The sequence below is a fragment of the Apodemus sylvaticus genome, chromosome 18 (genome assembly GCF_947179515.1).
Source record: "Apodemus sylvaticus chromosome 18, mApoSyl1.1, whole genome shotgun sequence".
Lineage (NCBI taxonomy): Eukaryota > Metazoa > Chordata > Mammalia > Rodentia > Muridae > Apodemus > Apodemus sylvaticus.
The window spans coordinates 22,279,802-22,293,953 of record NC_067489.1 but is presented as its reverse complement, the minus strand read 5'-3'; the positions used below and the strand labels follow the sequence as shown (position 1 = coordinate 22,293,953).

Below are 14,152 nucleotides of genomic sequence, written 5' to 3'. Positions count from 1 at the left end.
TAGAAATAAAGATTAGAATCCCCCCCCCCCTTTTTAAAGTGTCTCCTTTTAATCTCATCCTGTGAGCAACTTTTCCCTTGCTGACAAGGAGTTAAACTCTCAGCCTTAGGGCCTGGTGTGCAAAATTTCTGCAGAGAAAAGGGACCTCTTAATCCCCTTATTGTTATACAGAAGTCAGTTGACCCAAAGGCCTGGCTTCTGGTTTTAGAGTAATTTAAAGTCAAGATAGGTAAATGTTATTTTAAAAAGCAACCTTGATCTCTACACAGACCAAGTCTTGCCCCTCCCTGCTAATGCTCCCACAGCCACTACCTTCAAGAGAGAACCAGAGCTTTGGAGCTGGCCTCTGGCAAAGGGCTATTATCCAGAGAGGAGGGGGACCACACGTGACAACTGTATGGTCAGACTTTGCTTCCCCATTCCACATTTGACTTAAGATACTTATTAGATCTTGGTGGGCTGAGTACTGGTGGAGGCTTATTCCTGGAAAACCCATCCTTTATTCCTTACCAATTCCTCTAACACTAGATTTGTTTTGCTGGTTTTTTTTTTTTTTTGCTTTTGTTTTCTTCATTATAGTATTACAGCCTTTTCCCCTCCTTCTAAAATAGTAGACCAACTATATGTCTTACACCAGGAAGGGAGGTCTTTTAAAATCAGTGTGTCTCTCTTCTGATGTGGCATGTATTAGTTGTTCTACAATCCCTAGGCCTATACCAATTGACCCTAGCAAGTCCCATCTACTACAAGAAGTGGCTGTAACAGAGGGAGACCCTTGGTTTACTGTCTCTCTGGGAGAGACCTAAGATAGCCACTATAGAAAGTTAAGAAACTATCCTGAGTAAAAGCAATGGTCCACAACCTGGAAATATCCCACTGGAAGATGAATATAGTGGGTAGTACTCCCAGGTAAGCAAAGTCCTAGCTATGCAACAGAGGCTCACAGAGTTGTTCAGCCCCCAAGGTAAGATGAATCTGGGGAGTCTTTTAGGATTGTAGGTATTGCTCAATCCAGCCTGCTAACTAAGATTGACTTTGGGAGGTAGGTGGGTCCATCAGGTCACACCTAGCCCCTGGGGTTTGTCTATGAGAGAACTCCTTGGGAAACTCACAGGTGCAGGGCATTCCTCTGTCACACTCGATGGTATAGCTCTCATCAGGTTCATTAACTCTACATGTGAGTATTCCCACCTGAGAGTGCTCACAACCTATTGACAATTCCTGGCCAAGAACAGTCAAATTGACAGCAAAGCAGTTAGTTTTCTATATATCGTAGCTTTTATTTCTAATCTAGGGATCCACTAGGGAAGAATTGAAAGAAGTACCCTTATTGGGGCCAAGGTCAAGATGAGTATTGTCTCCAAAAGATTGTTTTCTGCAACTCTGAGGTGGTACAATTCCATTTTAGCCATGAATTCACGCCAGGTATTACGACCATAGGGATAGAGAGACAGCAGGATAGGAACCCACCCATTGAGGCTCATAAAGGAATCTCCTGGAGGACTTTGCCCAAGACTAGATCTCCAGGACAGAATGGAGATGGTCACAACTCTCTCCCTTTATAAATTCCCTTCCCAACCTCTCTGGATTGGTTAGAATCTGGCTAGATAGTGTATACCAGCTGGATAATCTTGAAGGGAAAGCCTCCAAAAGAGTCCATCCCAATGGTTATGGGCTACTCTTTAGTCACACCAAAGTTATCAGCAGATTTCTTAGCGAATTTGGAATTCCGTTAAAAAGGATGTTTCTCATCTTCTGTGCTCCTACCTTCCAGTGAAGGTATCCACCCATGCTAGTACCAAATGAGTTTTAAGTCTCCCCAGTGAATAAAATCTATTGCCAGCCTTTCTCTCGACATTTTCAGTCTCTGCGTGCCACAGTAGGGCAGGTGACAACTATGGGACTAGCCATTTGACAGACTTTGAATCCTAAGCTATCTAAATTGAAAACCTCTCCCTACAGATATTCTTTAAACTGGTTGAATGGAGTTTTCCCTTTCCAGGTCGTATTGAGTAGAGGGATTTTAAAATTCCACAAGTATAGATAGGGATTGAGACAGTCATAGATGACCATCAGTAGTGACTGTAAACTTCCAGAGAAACAAGGCTGGATCTAATAAGCCCACTACAGCCTTAGAGTGTTTGATAAGTGGTCCCCTTTTTAGGGATAAATGGATGGGAGGCACAGGGAGAGGAGAAGAGAATTCAATTCTAGGCTCACTCTTCCTCAAGCCAAGCCAAGAGGAGGATGTGATATTTGTATACCTTAATGTATTATTGATAGAAACACCACAACAATGAACAACTCAGTTAAAAAAAATCAAACCAATGATGGCACTAAACACTTCTCAAAAGATGAAATACAGTGTAAGAAAATGTTCAACATCTTTAATCATCAGGAAAACTCAAAAATACTTTGAGATCCCATCTTATACCAGTCAGAATGGCTAAGACCTAAAACAAAACAAAACAAAACAAAACAAAAAACCAAACACAACCAACCAACCAACCAAAGTGGGAAAAGGGGGATATAGATTCATTGCTGGGGGGAGTGCAAACTTGTCAGCCACACGGAAATTAGTATGGAGTTAAAACATAGATCTAGTGTATGATGCAGCTAGACCCATAGCCTACTGCAGAAATGTTTGATTATCCTTGCTGCTCTAGTCATAATATCCAGGAGATAGACACAGCCTAGACGTCCATCAATTAATGAAAGGAAAATGATAATGTGCTATACCTACCCAGTGAAAAAATTATTCAGCTATTAAGAAAAACATTATGAAAATTTCAGGCAAATGGATGGAGCTGGAAACAATCATTCTGAGTGAGGTAACCTAGACCCAGCAAGATAAATAGCACATTTTAAAAAATAAAATCTCATTTGTGTAGGGTTCTCATCACAAAACAACCAGAAAAACTTAGCGGGATGTTTTTGGTATGACTGACATTTTAGTAACAATAAATACTTGAATCTGTGAGCATTGGATGTTTCCACTTTATCATATAGATATATAAATGCAGAGACATTTTTATAGCTACCACTTATTAACACACATTAGCTATTCAACATACAAGATACTACAGGAACCCCCTGGCTGGGACCCATCCAAAGCCAATATCATTTTGTTATTGAGGTCCGTTTTCCTCAGTCCTTCACTCATTTGTTTTCAGTGAGTGATATAGCAGAGAGCCTATGCTAGTGATATATACAATTCTGCTACCGTGATACCCAACAGAAACAACTAAGGAGAAAGGATTTATCCTGGACCATGGCTTCAAAATGTTTTGGTCCACGGAGTCTAAGAAAGACTGGCTGCTTCTCATGGTGAAAGTGTGTGTAGAGGCTGCTCATGTTGCTATCGACTTGAAGGGAGGAGGATGTGGGGGAAGAGAAGGACCTATTCTCAACCTTCCCAATGCTGACCCCCAACCACAAAATGATTTTGCTATGTTATAACTAATTTTGCTACTGTTTTAAATCACAATGCAAATATCTGATATGCAGAACATCTGATATTTGACCCCATGGGGGTTGTAACCTGCAGGTTGAGAATCACTGCGGGAGAAAAGAAATATCAGGGGCCAGGTAGAACTCTCAAAGGCCCACCCTTCATCATTGACTTCTGTCAGATAGGCCTCACTATTTAAAAGCCCCAGAGCCTCTATGAATCGCCCTACCACATGAAGAGTCAGCATTCAAAATGTGAGACACCAGGACCATGTCTATTTCAAACTACTCCAGAGGCTGTGCCCACGAGAGAGGCACGGCAATGGTATTGTTCAGTGTTACTGTGCACTAGAGATTTTGTGGGCACCCAAATGGGACACTCTATTTTTTCAGTCCTGTTGGAAACATCAGGAACTGGGACAGACATAGGAATCTAACTAGGTCAGCATGGGTCACGTTTCTCCAACCATTAGGGATACCAGGCAAGTCATCTCACGTTTTAGGCTCAGGCATGTTGGGAGGCCAGAAAACATACCTCTTTCTCCTAATTTAAGGCTAATTTGAACTCTGTCTCCTAACGTTACTTGTGCAAGCTGATATTTTATCTCTGTCCCCTTTGGGCATGTTTGTCAGGGATGACTCCTCCAATCACTAATCCATTAAGTGACTGTCAATTCTACTCATTCTCTTCTGTGTGACTTTATGACTTGGTCGCTTGGTCCCCTTTAAAAGTGAGATGTTATTTTGTTACCATTCCTATTTTTTTTTAAACCATGGCAAAGTGATTTCAAAGCATACTTATTAAATACATTCTATCTTTTCCAAAAGAATTATAATTAATGTGGAGTGTGGCTGGATTTTTTTGTAATTATGATTTGGGTTAGAGTCTACAAAGAAACAAGTGTCTGTGGAAAAGGAAATCATGCTTATGGTGCATGACTTAATTTTTATTTTGAGAATTTATTGCAAGAGTTCTGTACTTAAACCATTTTCACCCCTTCTGTCCCTCTGCCCGCTTAGTGTACCTACTCCCTTTTAAATTCATAACATCCTTAATAATATACTTTTAAACACACACACACACACACACACACACACACACACACACACACACACACACACAGAGAGACACATACATGTACAGCAACCTATGGAGTCTATTAAGTGTTGCTTGCATGTGCATGTGCTTCAGACCGAGAATTTGGGACTGGATAATCTGATGCTCCCTGGAGAAAACTGGTTCTTCAGCTCCCAGCAGCCATTGATTGCCTGTAATTCTTCACTGAGGGACCAGGCTTATTAAGATTCCCTCCATTGACACTAGGGTAATGGTCGCTGTCACTATTCAGTATGTGGTTAGGTAGCAGTATGCTGAGACTAATATTCATGGACTCAGCTTCACCTATCGTGTCTAGAGGACACTGTCTCATAGCAGGAGCCCTGGTTCTCCTGCTCTTACGGATTCTTTGCCCCCTTCTTCATGGCTTTCCCTATAGGAGTGCTGCAGATGCATCAGTTGTGTCTGGCCATGCATAGCCACTTATTCTCTGCATTTTGACTAGTTGTGGATTGCCAAGGACCAGCCTTGGCTTGGAGAGGGGGTCCTGAGAGAAGAGGTGTTTGAGAGTGTCTATAAAACGACTCGAAGTGAAATCGTGGGTTACAAGCTGACGGCCTATGTTCTGCTTGAGACAGCTTTCCAGATTGCTCTCTCCAGACAGCCCTCTCTTACCATTCTAAAACTCTCTGGATAGCTCATCTTGTAAATAAAAGCCCAGGCTTTTATTTACATATGAACTCAGTCATCACCCAGGTTGCCTTTTGATTATCCCATGAATCAGCATCTCAGGACCGCAGCCCCTAGGGACAGCAAGTACACATTGCAAATGAATTCAGAGATCTGCCTGCCCTTGTAAGCATAGACAATGAGCTAGCTGGGTGGGATCCTGATATTACCATTTCCACCATGCCTGGGCTCAAACTAGCTCTGTTCTAGGCTGACCCCTTAACTCAGGAATCTGCCTGCCTTTGTATCTTTCTGAGAAGCTGGCTCAGAGTGCAGCTGCCTCTGTTCTTTTAGGTCCATGAAGCTGCTCATATAATTCATATCACATCCTTATATTTTGAATAGTTGACAAATTATATATATTTGAACACATGTTTTCAGAGTTCTTCCCCACAGCCTTAAGAGCTGTCCTGAAGCTCTCAGTGTTTACTGTTTTTTGCTAAGGACATAGACACACCATCACCTCCCAGACTCATGCTGTCTTTGTTTATCATGGAGTCATGAATCTTAACAGCAGGAACATTCTCTGAAGGAGGAACATGAAAATATGCACATTATTATACAAACAAGACTTATGCCCTCAGCAATCACTGACACTCATAGAGGCCCACGCTCTGATGGCTCTGTTCAGGGGTGGGAGCCATGTCATGTCCCTTGCATAGCCATCCTGGGCTTGGCAGTGGATTGCTATAATAGTCTCCATCCCTTGCAAAAAGAAGCTTCTTTGATGACGGATGCAAGCTATACTTACCCATGGGTATCAAGATCAGTATCTAAATGCACTGAAAAAATATATTGGTTTAGGAAAATTGTGGTATAGGTTCTTCTGCTCTAGGCTCTATGGTCCCTTCAACTATGTGTTTCTTGGCTTATACCAAATTTACCATGCTTGAATTTCTTTTAAGTTTTTCTCTTAGAAGGTTGATTATCCTGAGACAAAAGTGCTACACTTACACTTGGGGGCTGCCCTGCCATGCTGGTCACTGTGACTGCTCCTCTTCTTTGGGAGCCTGCACAACGCCATCAGATACTGTGAGAGCCCCGCCTCAAGGAGGAGCCTTCCAGGGCGGGTCTACTTTTATCCCAAAAGACCTTGTGCTCAAAGTGTGATGTTTTCAGCAATGTGATCCTGCTTTCAAGTCCTATAAGGCAACCAAGGTCTTGGACTCACTTGACCAAAAACTCCAAAGGAGGTTCTCCATTGCCTGATATTAGAATTTTTGGTAGATTGTCTGTATCTCTTGGAGAACGCATTACCACTCAGTGTGGTATAACTCCATTAAAAATAGAAAAAAAAGTAAATATGCATATATGTTATATATTTCTAAATTAGCTTATACAATGTTTCCCATAGCTTTAAAAATATTTTAATTAGATATATTCTTTATTTACATTTCAAATGATTTCCCCTTTCCTGGTCCCCTCCCCCCCAAAAAAATCCCATAAGCCATCTCCCCTGCCCCTGTTCCCCAATCAACCCTCTCCTGCTTCCCTGTCCTGGTATTCCTCTACACTGTTGCAAAATAAAACTATTTTTAATGTTATTTATCTTTTCTTTTGTCTCCCTTTCTCAATTAAGTTTCTTGCCTCCTCTCTTAGCACCTGTGTTCCACCATTGCCCTCTGTGGGGCTCCTCCCCTCCTCTCCTCCATGGTTGTTTTCTGTTTTCTTGGCTTTTGTAATTACTTCAGCTTATATGCCCACACCTTTAACAGACCAATACAAGGAGAAATGCAGGGTTGCAGAATTAGAGGGTGACAATATGATCCTGCAGAGAATGTTCTGAAAGTCTGTGTCGGAGCAACGAGTATTTTAGGAGGTATTCTGCACGCACCTGTGAAAAGGATAAGCCAGGCTAGCAACATTTTATTGTTCTCAGTTGTGGGGACACTATGCTGAAGTATCCTGGAAGACATGTGGCTGCCTGCCATCAGTAACCTGAACATTTTCATCCATCTTTTCCTCAGTGATGTGGAAATTATTTTTAAAAGACACGATCAATGATACAAAGAAAATCCTTACCAGCTCCCCCTAGCCTGAAGAGTAAACCTGTTGGCAGCCGCCTTCCTTTTTACAGTGAACAGGATGGTTGGTGCTAGCCGCCTACCTGAATCTATGCATCTCATTCTCCAACCCTTTCTGCTCTGGTTTCCCTAGCGACAACCAGCAGGTTCAGGTGCAGGAGCTTCCGTTACTGGCCACAACGCGTGGCACAGCCCGCCTAGCCTGATGTTCCTCAGCTAAGCTCCCGGACCACCAAGGGAGCCATGTTCCTCCTTCTTTTGCTGGTTGTGCATCTTAATGGGCTGCAGGCAGGCCAGAGTGAGTACAGAGATCGAAGATGCTCCTGGCTTCAACTTCTAGCTTCTAGCTTCTGACTTCCGGCTTCTGAGGGGCAGAGGCGAAGTCTGCAATCCCTGGCTCACTGCACTAGATTGCTTTCCTTTTGCTCCTCTTTGGCTGCAAAGCATTCCCTGGAGTGGGACGGGTTTCGTAACTATAACATAGATAACAATGAAATGTAACCGAATTCCTAATTCTGTTACTATGTAAATGACTCGGTTCATCACCACAAAGAAACCGACTTTTTGTTTGTTTTCTTGTTTCATTTTAATTCCTGGTTTGGCCACTGCTGCCCTCCACAGGCTTTCTTGACTAACTTCTTTTAAATTTTTAATTATTATTTTTTTCATATTCTTTCCCCTTCCTCAGATCCTCAATACCACCCGTCCTACCCACTCAACTTTATATTCTTTCTCTTGTCTCAGACAAAAACCTCCAAACAAAATCATAGCAAAACAACAACAACAACAAAATCCTAATAAGATAAAAAGTACCAAAGTAAAACACACAAAGCACACAAAAACCATGGAGTTCCTTTACTGACCAACTTCTCCTGGGCATGGGGGCTTCCCAGAGTGTGTTTGATAAACCTAGGGTTGGTCTGTTGGAGAAAACCCATACACTGTAGCTGTCTTCAGACACTCCAGAAGAGGGTGCCATATCTCATTATGGAAGAGTGTGTCACCATGGGATTGCTGGGATTTGAACTCAGGACAGTCAATGCTCTTAACCGCTGAGCCATCTGTGTCTCCAGCCCCACACCCCTTTATTTTCAAAGACGCCACCTTTCTTAATAACCACCATTCTTTCTGCATGAGTCTATGTTCCTAAGCCTTTTCCAACCCTCAAGTTCGGGATTGGAATGGTTTAGGTGTGTAACTGAGAGGAGGGAGAGAAGAGGAGTGGGAGGGAGAGGAGGATAACAATTTAATAGACAGTGGAAAGGGTAAAGGAAAAGATGTATAAACCACTCAAAACTAATGTAGAGAAATGGATATACAATTAAACTAAAAAAAATAGATATCAAAACAGTAACACTTATTTTTTTACTTTTAGATTCTCAGAAAACCATCCTGCAGACAACTGTTCCTGAAAAGATCACATCACCAGATGTGGAAACAGATCCAGAAAACCATGTAATGACAATGCTATATTTATATTCTAGAGGTTGAGCACATCATGATCCAAGATGCTTAGATAGAGGTAGCAGATAGAGCCCAGAAAAGCTCCGCTGCAGCAAAGCATTGTGGGATAGGAACTTCAGAAATGGGCACAGGTGCCCAAAAGGTGGCAAACAACAGGCATGTCCTCTCCAGGCTGCAATCAGGATGAGACTGGATAAGAGGGAACTGATTCTGAGGATGAGGTGAAGCTTGCTGTCTGTTACAGGGATGATGACTGGGAGTATCTGGCTAAGCCAGATGATAAAAGTTTATTAAAACGAGGCAAGCTTCTGTTGGCCACAGGTGCTAAGCCTAGCTCTCAGTTTAGAATCTTGAAGACTCAGAAATCCACATGGGATGGGAAGTCAAAAGACCCATATATATATATATCTGTGTGTATGATGTAATATGTATATATGTGTATATATATACACATAAATAAATGTGTGTTTATGTATATATGTGTATCTCTATCTTTGTTATATATTATATATATGTATTAATTTTGTCATTCTTTTAAAACACAATGGAGCAAAGCATGTGACTGACATTTTAAAAATTATTCTTGTTACAGATGGCTTATCTTATTACAATAAATGAAAACCCACATTTCATCCATCTTAAAAAACAGTAAGTAATTATTTCATCATTCAAAATGTCAAAGTTTTGACTTTTATAAGAGTTATGGTCATAATTATTTCAGTTCAAATGTATTAATGGCTACTGTATGTTGGCCAGCCATTAGACAAGGTCCTAGACAAAAAGAGAATAAACAAGGTATGAAGAGCATTTATAGAACAGGAAGACATATCCCAATGCACCAATTCTAAGAAGCAGAGTTTTATTAACATTTGGTGAGAAATGCCTAAGTAGTATTCTTTGCAAGTCAGGATGTCTTTTTGGAATTGAGATAGGTTGCAGCTTGATAAAGGGCTGAGAACAAAGGTTTTGGAAGAGAAAGTAGAAGATAAATTGCAGAGGATGTATAAGGACACTGTAAAAGGACATGGTACACACACTGTGCTTCCATGGGTCAGATGACCAGTTCGAGGGTTGATGTGGGTGAACTAAAACTTACAGCATGAGGAAGACAGACTCCACAGGCCTCCAGACAGAACCAGTAGAAGAACTGGGAAACAGTATGGGACTTCAGATCCCTTAGTCACTGCTCAAGAAAATGGAGAGGTTATATTGTGTATCTAAGTGATGATTATGAACCAGAAAGATATTTACAGGAGGATTGAATACTTATGTTCAGCTGGGTATTTTCTACTGGAGAGGTGCCTATTGAATTTGAATCTGTGAGGATGTTCAACAGGACTTACTAGTAAACAGTAGCAGTGTTATTAATTGGGTGCATATACAAAGAGTGCTTATGAAACTTGGAAAATATAAATACTTTGGTGTTTGGTGGGGGAAGTGTGGACCTAATGTGGTAGATGAAGCTGCAGGCAGGACAAGAGACAGAAGAGAAAGTGTAATAAATCACAGGCGGGAATGAATGATTGGTCATTGTTTCATGTAGGGCGTGGATAATCACCACAGGTTCTGATCAGTAATGTGCCTTTCGAATTTAAAAGGCTGTTCCCTTTAGACATTTTTCCACAGAACCTTAAGGGTGGTTAAGAACCAAGAAAGTAGGAGAGAGGTGTGTGCTTAGATGACACTTCTGATAAACAAATAAGCTGTGGACACTTAAAATAGGACAGAGCAGTGTTGGAACATGACATCAAATGAGAATGCCTTCAGTCGGTAGTCACTTAAAAACTTAAGCTTTTCTAATAGCACGAGAGTAGTCATGGTACAGAAATCAAAGGAAAGAAATGGTTCAGAGCTCAGTCATGCGCAGGATGGAATCTGGGGCACAGGCAGAAGGGCTTTATCTGACATAATAAAAACAAACAACACCTATTAAGGAGAGGATGTGAGAGTGACTGATTGGAAAGGTGTGTGTCATGACTGGTAGGAACGGTTGGCAAGCTTTTATACATCTACTGGGTGGGAGATTACAAAAGAAATTTCTGGCCATTGTTATTAAGAACCTGGGGGACATCTTGGTGGTACCTGCCTGTACAGACCCGGCATTCAGTTGTGTCTACATAGTTGTCTCGAGAAGGAAGAGGTGCGGGGGTGGGGGGCGGAAATGGGGAAAAGGAGGAAGAGAAAGATGAAGAGGAGGAGGGAGAGCTGGAGGAGAAGGAAGAAGAAGAGGAGAAGGAGGAGGAAGGGGAGGTAGAGGAGGAGGGAGGGTGAAGAGGAGGAGGGGGAGGGGATGGACGGAGGGAGGGAAGGAAGAGGAGCACCAATGACTGGGATTTATTGAGCTGATGGAACATAAATTTATAGTGAGGCCAAGAGAATTGGTTAAAATCGGCATTAATCCCACATTCCAATTTAGAGATTCAAATATAGCATCTGAATTTAATGAATGGCAAAGACAAAGATTTGAAAGACCCTGGACATCAGAGCCTGTATTATTATTTTTCATTTGAGTTAGCCACTGTCTTGTGTGGCCCATTAATGGTGCATTTTACTGTTTTCTCTATTCAAAGACTAGTATCAGTGACGGGAAGATATTTAGACAATAGAAAATAGTAGACTGAGAGCTGTATTCAATCTGTATATGTTAATTTGTATATGAAGATTTACCTTTTACATTTACTCCATTGGAAGATGTTTTCAGGATTTTTTTTTTTTTGCATAGATCATTTATAACTTCAACTGCAGTGGCTTATACTTACGACAGAAATGGTGTTCAACATTCTCAATCTTTGTCACATCTGGTAAGCAATAAGATTTTCTTCCATAAAGATTTGTTATTTGGGCTTTCTCTTAAAAATGAACACTCTTTAATTACTTTAGTATTATTTGACACATTGAAATTGATACTGATACAATTTGGAATTGTATAGCTTATTCTTATGCTATTTTCTGCTTAATATAAAATTATTGGGTAATTGATTATCATACAAAAGTATTGAGGTAGGGAAATTATAAATATTCATGACATGTCTTGGGTGTGTATTTAAGAATGATTTAACCATTGTCTTTCATTTGTACATTTTTTTTCAGGAAAATTGTAATTACAATGGATATGTTGCAGGTTTTCCAAATTCTGTTGTGACACTCACCGTTTGCTCAGGACTCAGGTTGTGTGTTATTCAAAGATCTTACCCTATATAGGTTCCTATTGTTGAGAGACAGACAATGCCAAAAAGCAATTTGGGAAGGAAGAGTGTGTTTCGTCTCATATTTCTCGGTTAATTGTCCACCAGTAAGGGAAGTCAGGACAGACACTTGGAGGCAGGCACTGAAGGCATGGTTGTGGAGGAATGTTGCTTAGTTATTTTCCATGACTTGATCAGTTTTCTCTCTTATGCCACTCTGGGTCACCTGTCCAGGGGTGGTGGCACCACCCATGGAGGTGGCCTGGGCCCTTCACATCAATCATTAATTAATCAAGAAAATAAAAGTTTGCCTATAGGCCATCTGATGGAGGCACTTTCTCAATTGAAGTTTCCCTTCCCCAAAACCTCTAGCCTGTGTTGAACTGACAATAAAGCAGCTGGAACAGAGGCTGAAGTCTCTGGCACTGTATCTTGCTGTCTTACGAGTTAGTCCTCTGTATGCCTTTTCTCATTCTGTACTCACCTTTATTTTTTAATCCTCTGAGAAATGAACCCAAATTGCATGAGTTTGTGAGTCTGTTCCCAGGGAGGAGCCATGTGCCAATGATCCTTATGGGACCTAGTTGAGGCTGTGGGATGTACTGAGTGTACGGAGTGGTGGTCAATACTTTCAAACTTCTCTAGTTCCTGCCTAGTGTTGTTTTTGATCTCCTAGAATAAATGGGAATGAGTATAATAATGACTTCTGTTTATTGGTCACTTTTAGGCATGAGTTTTCTTCAGTTCACCCACACTAATAATTTATGACCAAGGTATCAGGGAAAAAGAGTCAGATGTATTGTAGATAAGGGACCTATCTTAGTCAGGGTCTCTCTCTATTGCTGTAATAGAACACCATGGCCAAAACAAGTTGGGGAGGAAAGGCTTTATTTCATCTTATGGTTTGCAAGCCCTACACAGGCAAGTCAGGTCAAGAACTCAGAGGCAGTAACTGATGCGGAGACTAGGTAGAAGGAATACTCCTTATTGGTTGCTCCATTCAGTCAGCTGTGTCTATGATCCAGGACCACACCCAAGGACGGCACTTCTCTCAGTGGGCTGGGCTTTCCCACACCAATCATCCCTCAAGAGAATGTCCGACAGGCTTGCCGACAGGACAATGTGTCTGATGGAAGCATCCTATCAGTTAATATCACCTCTTTTAAAAACTATGTCTAAGGCTGGAGAGATGGCTCAGTGGTTAAGAGCACCGACTGCTCTCCTGGAGGTCCTGAGTTCAATTCCCAGCAACCACATGGTGGCTCACAGCCATCTGTAATGAGATCTGATGCCCTCTTCTGGTGTGTTTGAAAACAGCCACAGTACTTACATATAATAAAAGCTATGTCTAAGTTTGTGTCAAGTTAACAGTGAACAAACAACACAGGACCCAAGACTGAGGAATAGAGAACCTACAGATTCCACACACTAGTACAGAAAGCTAATACCAATACAGTAGAGAGTCTTAGGGACACATCTCCACGTCTCCACTCAACCTCTTTAATGACTGTAATAGGCAAGCATGGGCATCCCACAGCACAGTGATGTAGTTCTGGAATAGCCTTGACAAAAAGTTGGTAAAATAGGCCATGAAAGATGGCTTCAGACTGAAGAGAATTCTGGGCAACGTTTGCCATTAGAATTTTATAGATTTGGTTGAATCATTTTAATTTTCCTTTAACTGTTCTGTCACCCAGGGGAACAATACAATTTGAAAATGTCTCCTATGGAATCGAACCTGTGGAAACCCTGTCAGGATTTGTGCATGTGATCTACAAGAACACAAACGAGCATGCTCAGATTCCTGACTTAGGAAAGAATCAGACGTACGGCTGGATGGATGATTTAGATTATCAATTCCGAAGCAATGTGAAGGTCGGTGTTCGCTCTCTCTACTTAGTATAATTTTGTGAAATGAAAAATGCTTTTTGAAATACACCTTACCATGGTTTTACATTTTAAACACTTTTTTGTCCCCTCCTCTATATAGCCCTGGCTATCCTGGAACTCACTCTGTAGACCAGGCTTGCCTCAAACTCACAGAGACCTGCCTACCTCTGCCTCCTGAGTGCTGACATCAGAGGCAGCTGCCACCAGGCCTGCCCAGCATGGGTTTCCTTTGTAAATGAAGGTCCTCTGTCATCTTTTAGTAGCTTGTGGATTTACAGTTGAAATTGGACACAAACTCAGTAAACGCTTAGATAATGAATCCCAAAAGCAAGGAGGTTTGAACACAGAACCAA

At 41.4% G+C, this 14,152-nt stretch overlaps 2 protein-coding genes across 2 annotated transcripts in view; both read left to right on the top strand.

Moving 5' to 3' along the window:
- The window catches only part of Adam32 (ADAM metallopeptidase domain 32), a 118,132-nt gene extending 110,666 nt beyond the window's left edge, over positions 1-7,466 (top strand). The window contains exon 22 of the mRNA XM_052162875.1: positions 7,394-7,466. Coding sequence (XP_052018835.1) covers positions 7,394-7,466 — 73 coding nt within the window. The remainder of the gene's footprint in view (positions 1-7,393) is intronic.
- A 37-nt stretch (positions 7,467-7,503) lies between these two features.
- The window catches only part of LOC127668981 (disintegrin and metalloproteinase domain-containing protein 5-like), a 58,319-nt gene continuing 51,670 nt past the window's right edge, over positions 7,504-14,152 (top strand). The window contains exons 1-6 of the mRNA XM_052162873.1: positions 7,504-7,558; positions 8,636-8,715; positions 9,317-9,372; positions 11,447-11,525; positions 11,815-11,891; positions 13,607-13,784. Of these exons, the coding sequence (XP_052018833.1) occupies positions 7,504-7,558; positions 8,636-8,715; positions 9,317-9,372; positions 11,447-11,525; positions 11,815-11,891; positions 13,607-13,784 (525 nt within the window). The remainder of the gene's footprint in view (positions 7,559-8,635; positions 8,716-9,316; positions 9,373-11,446; positions 11,526-11,814; positions 11,892-13,606; positions 13,785-14,152) is intronic.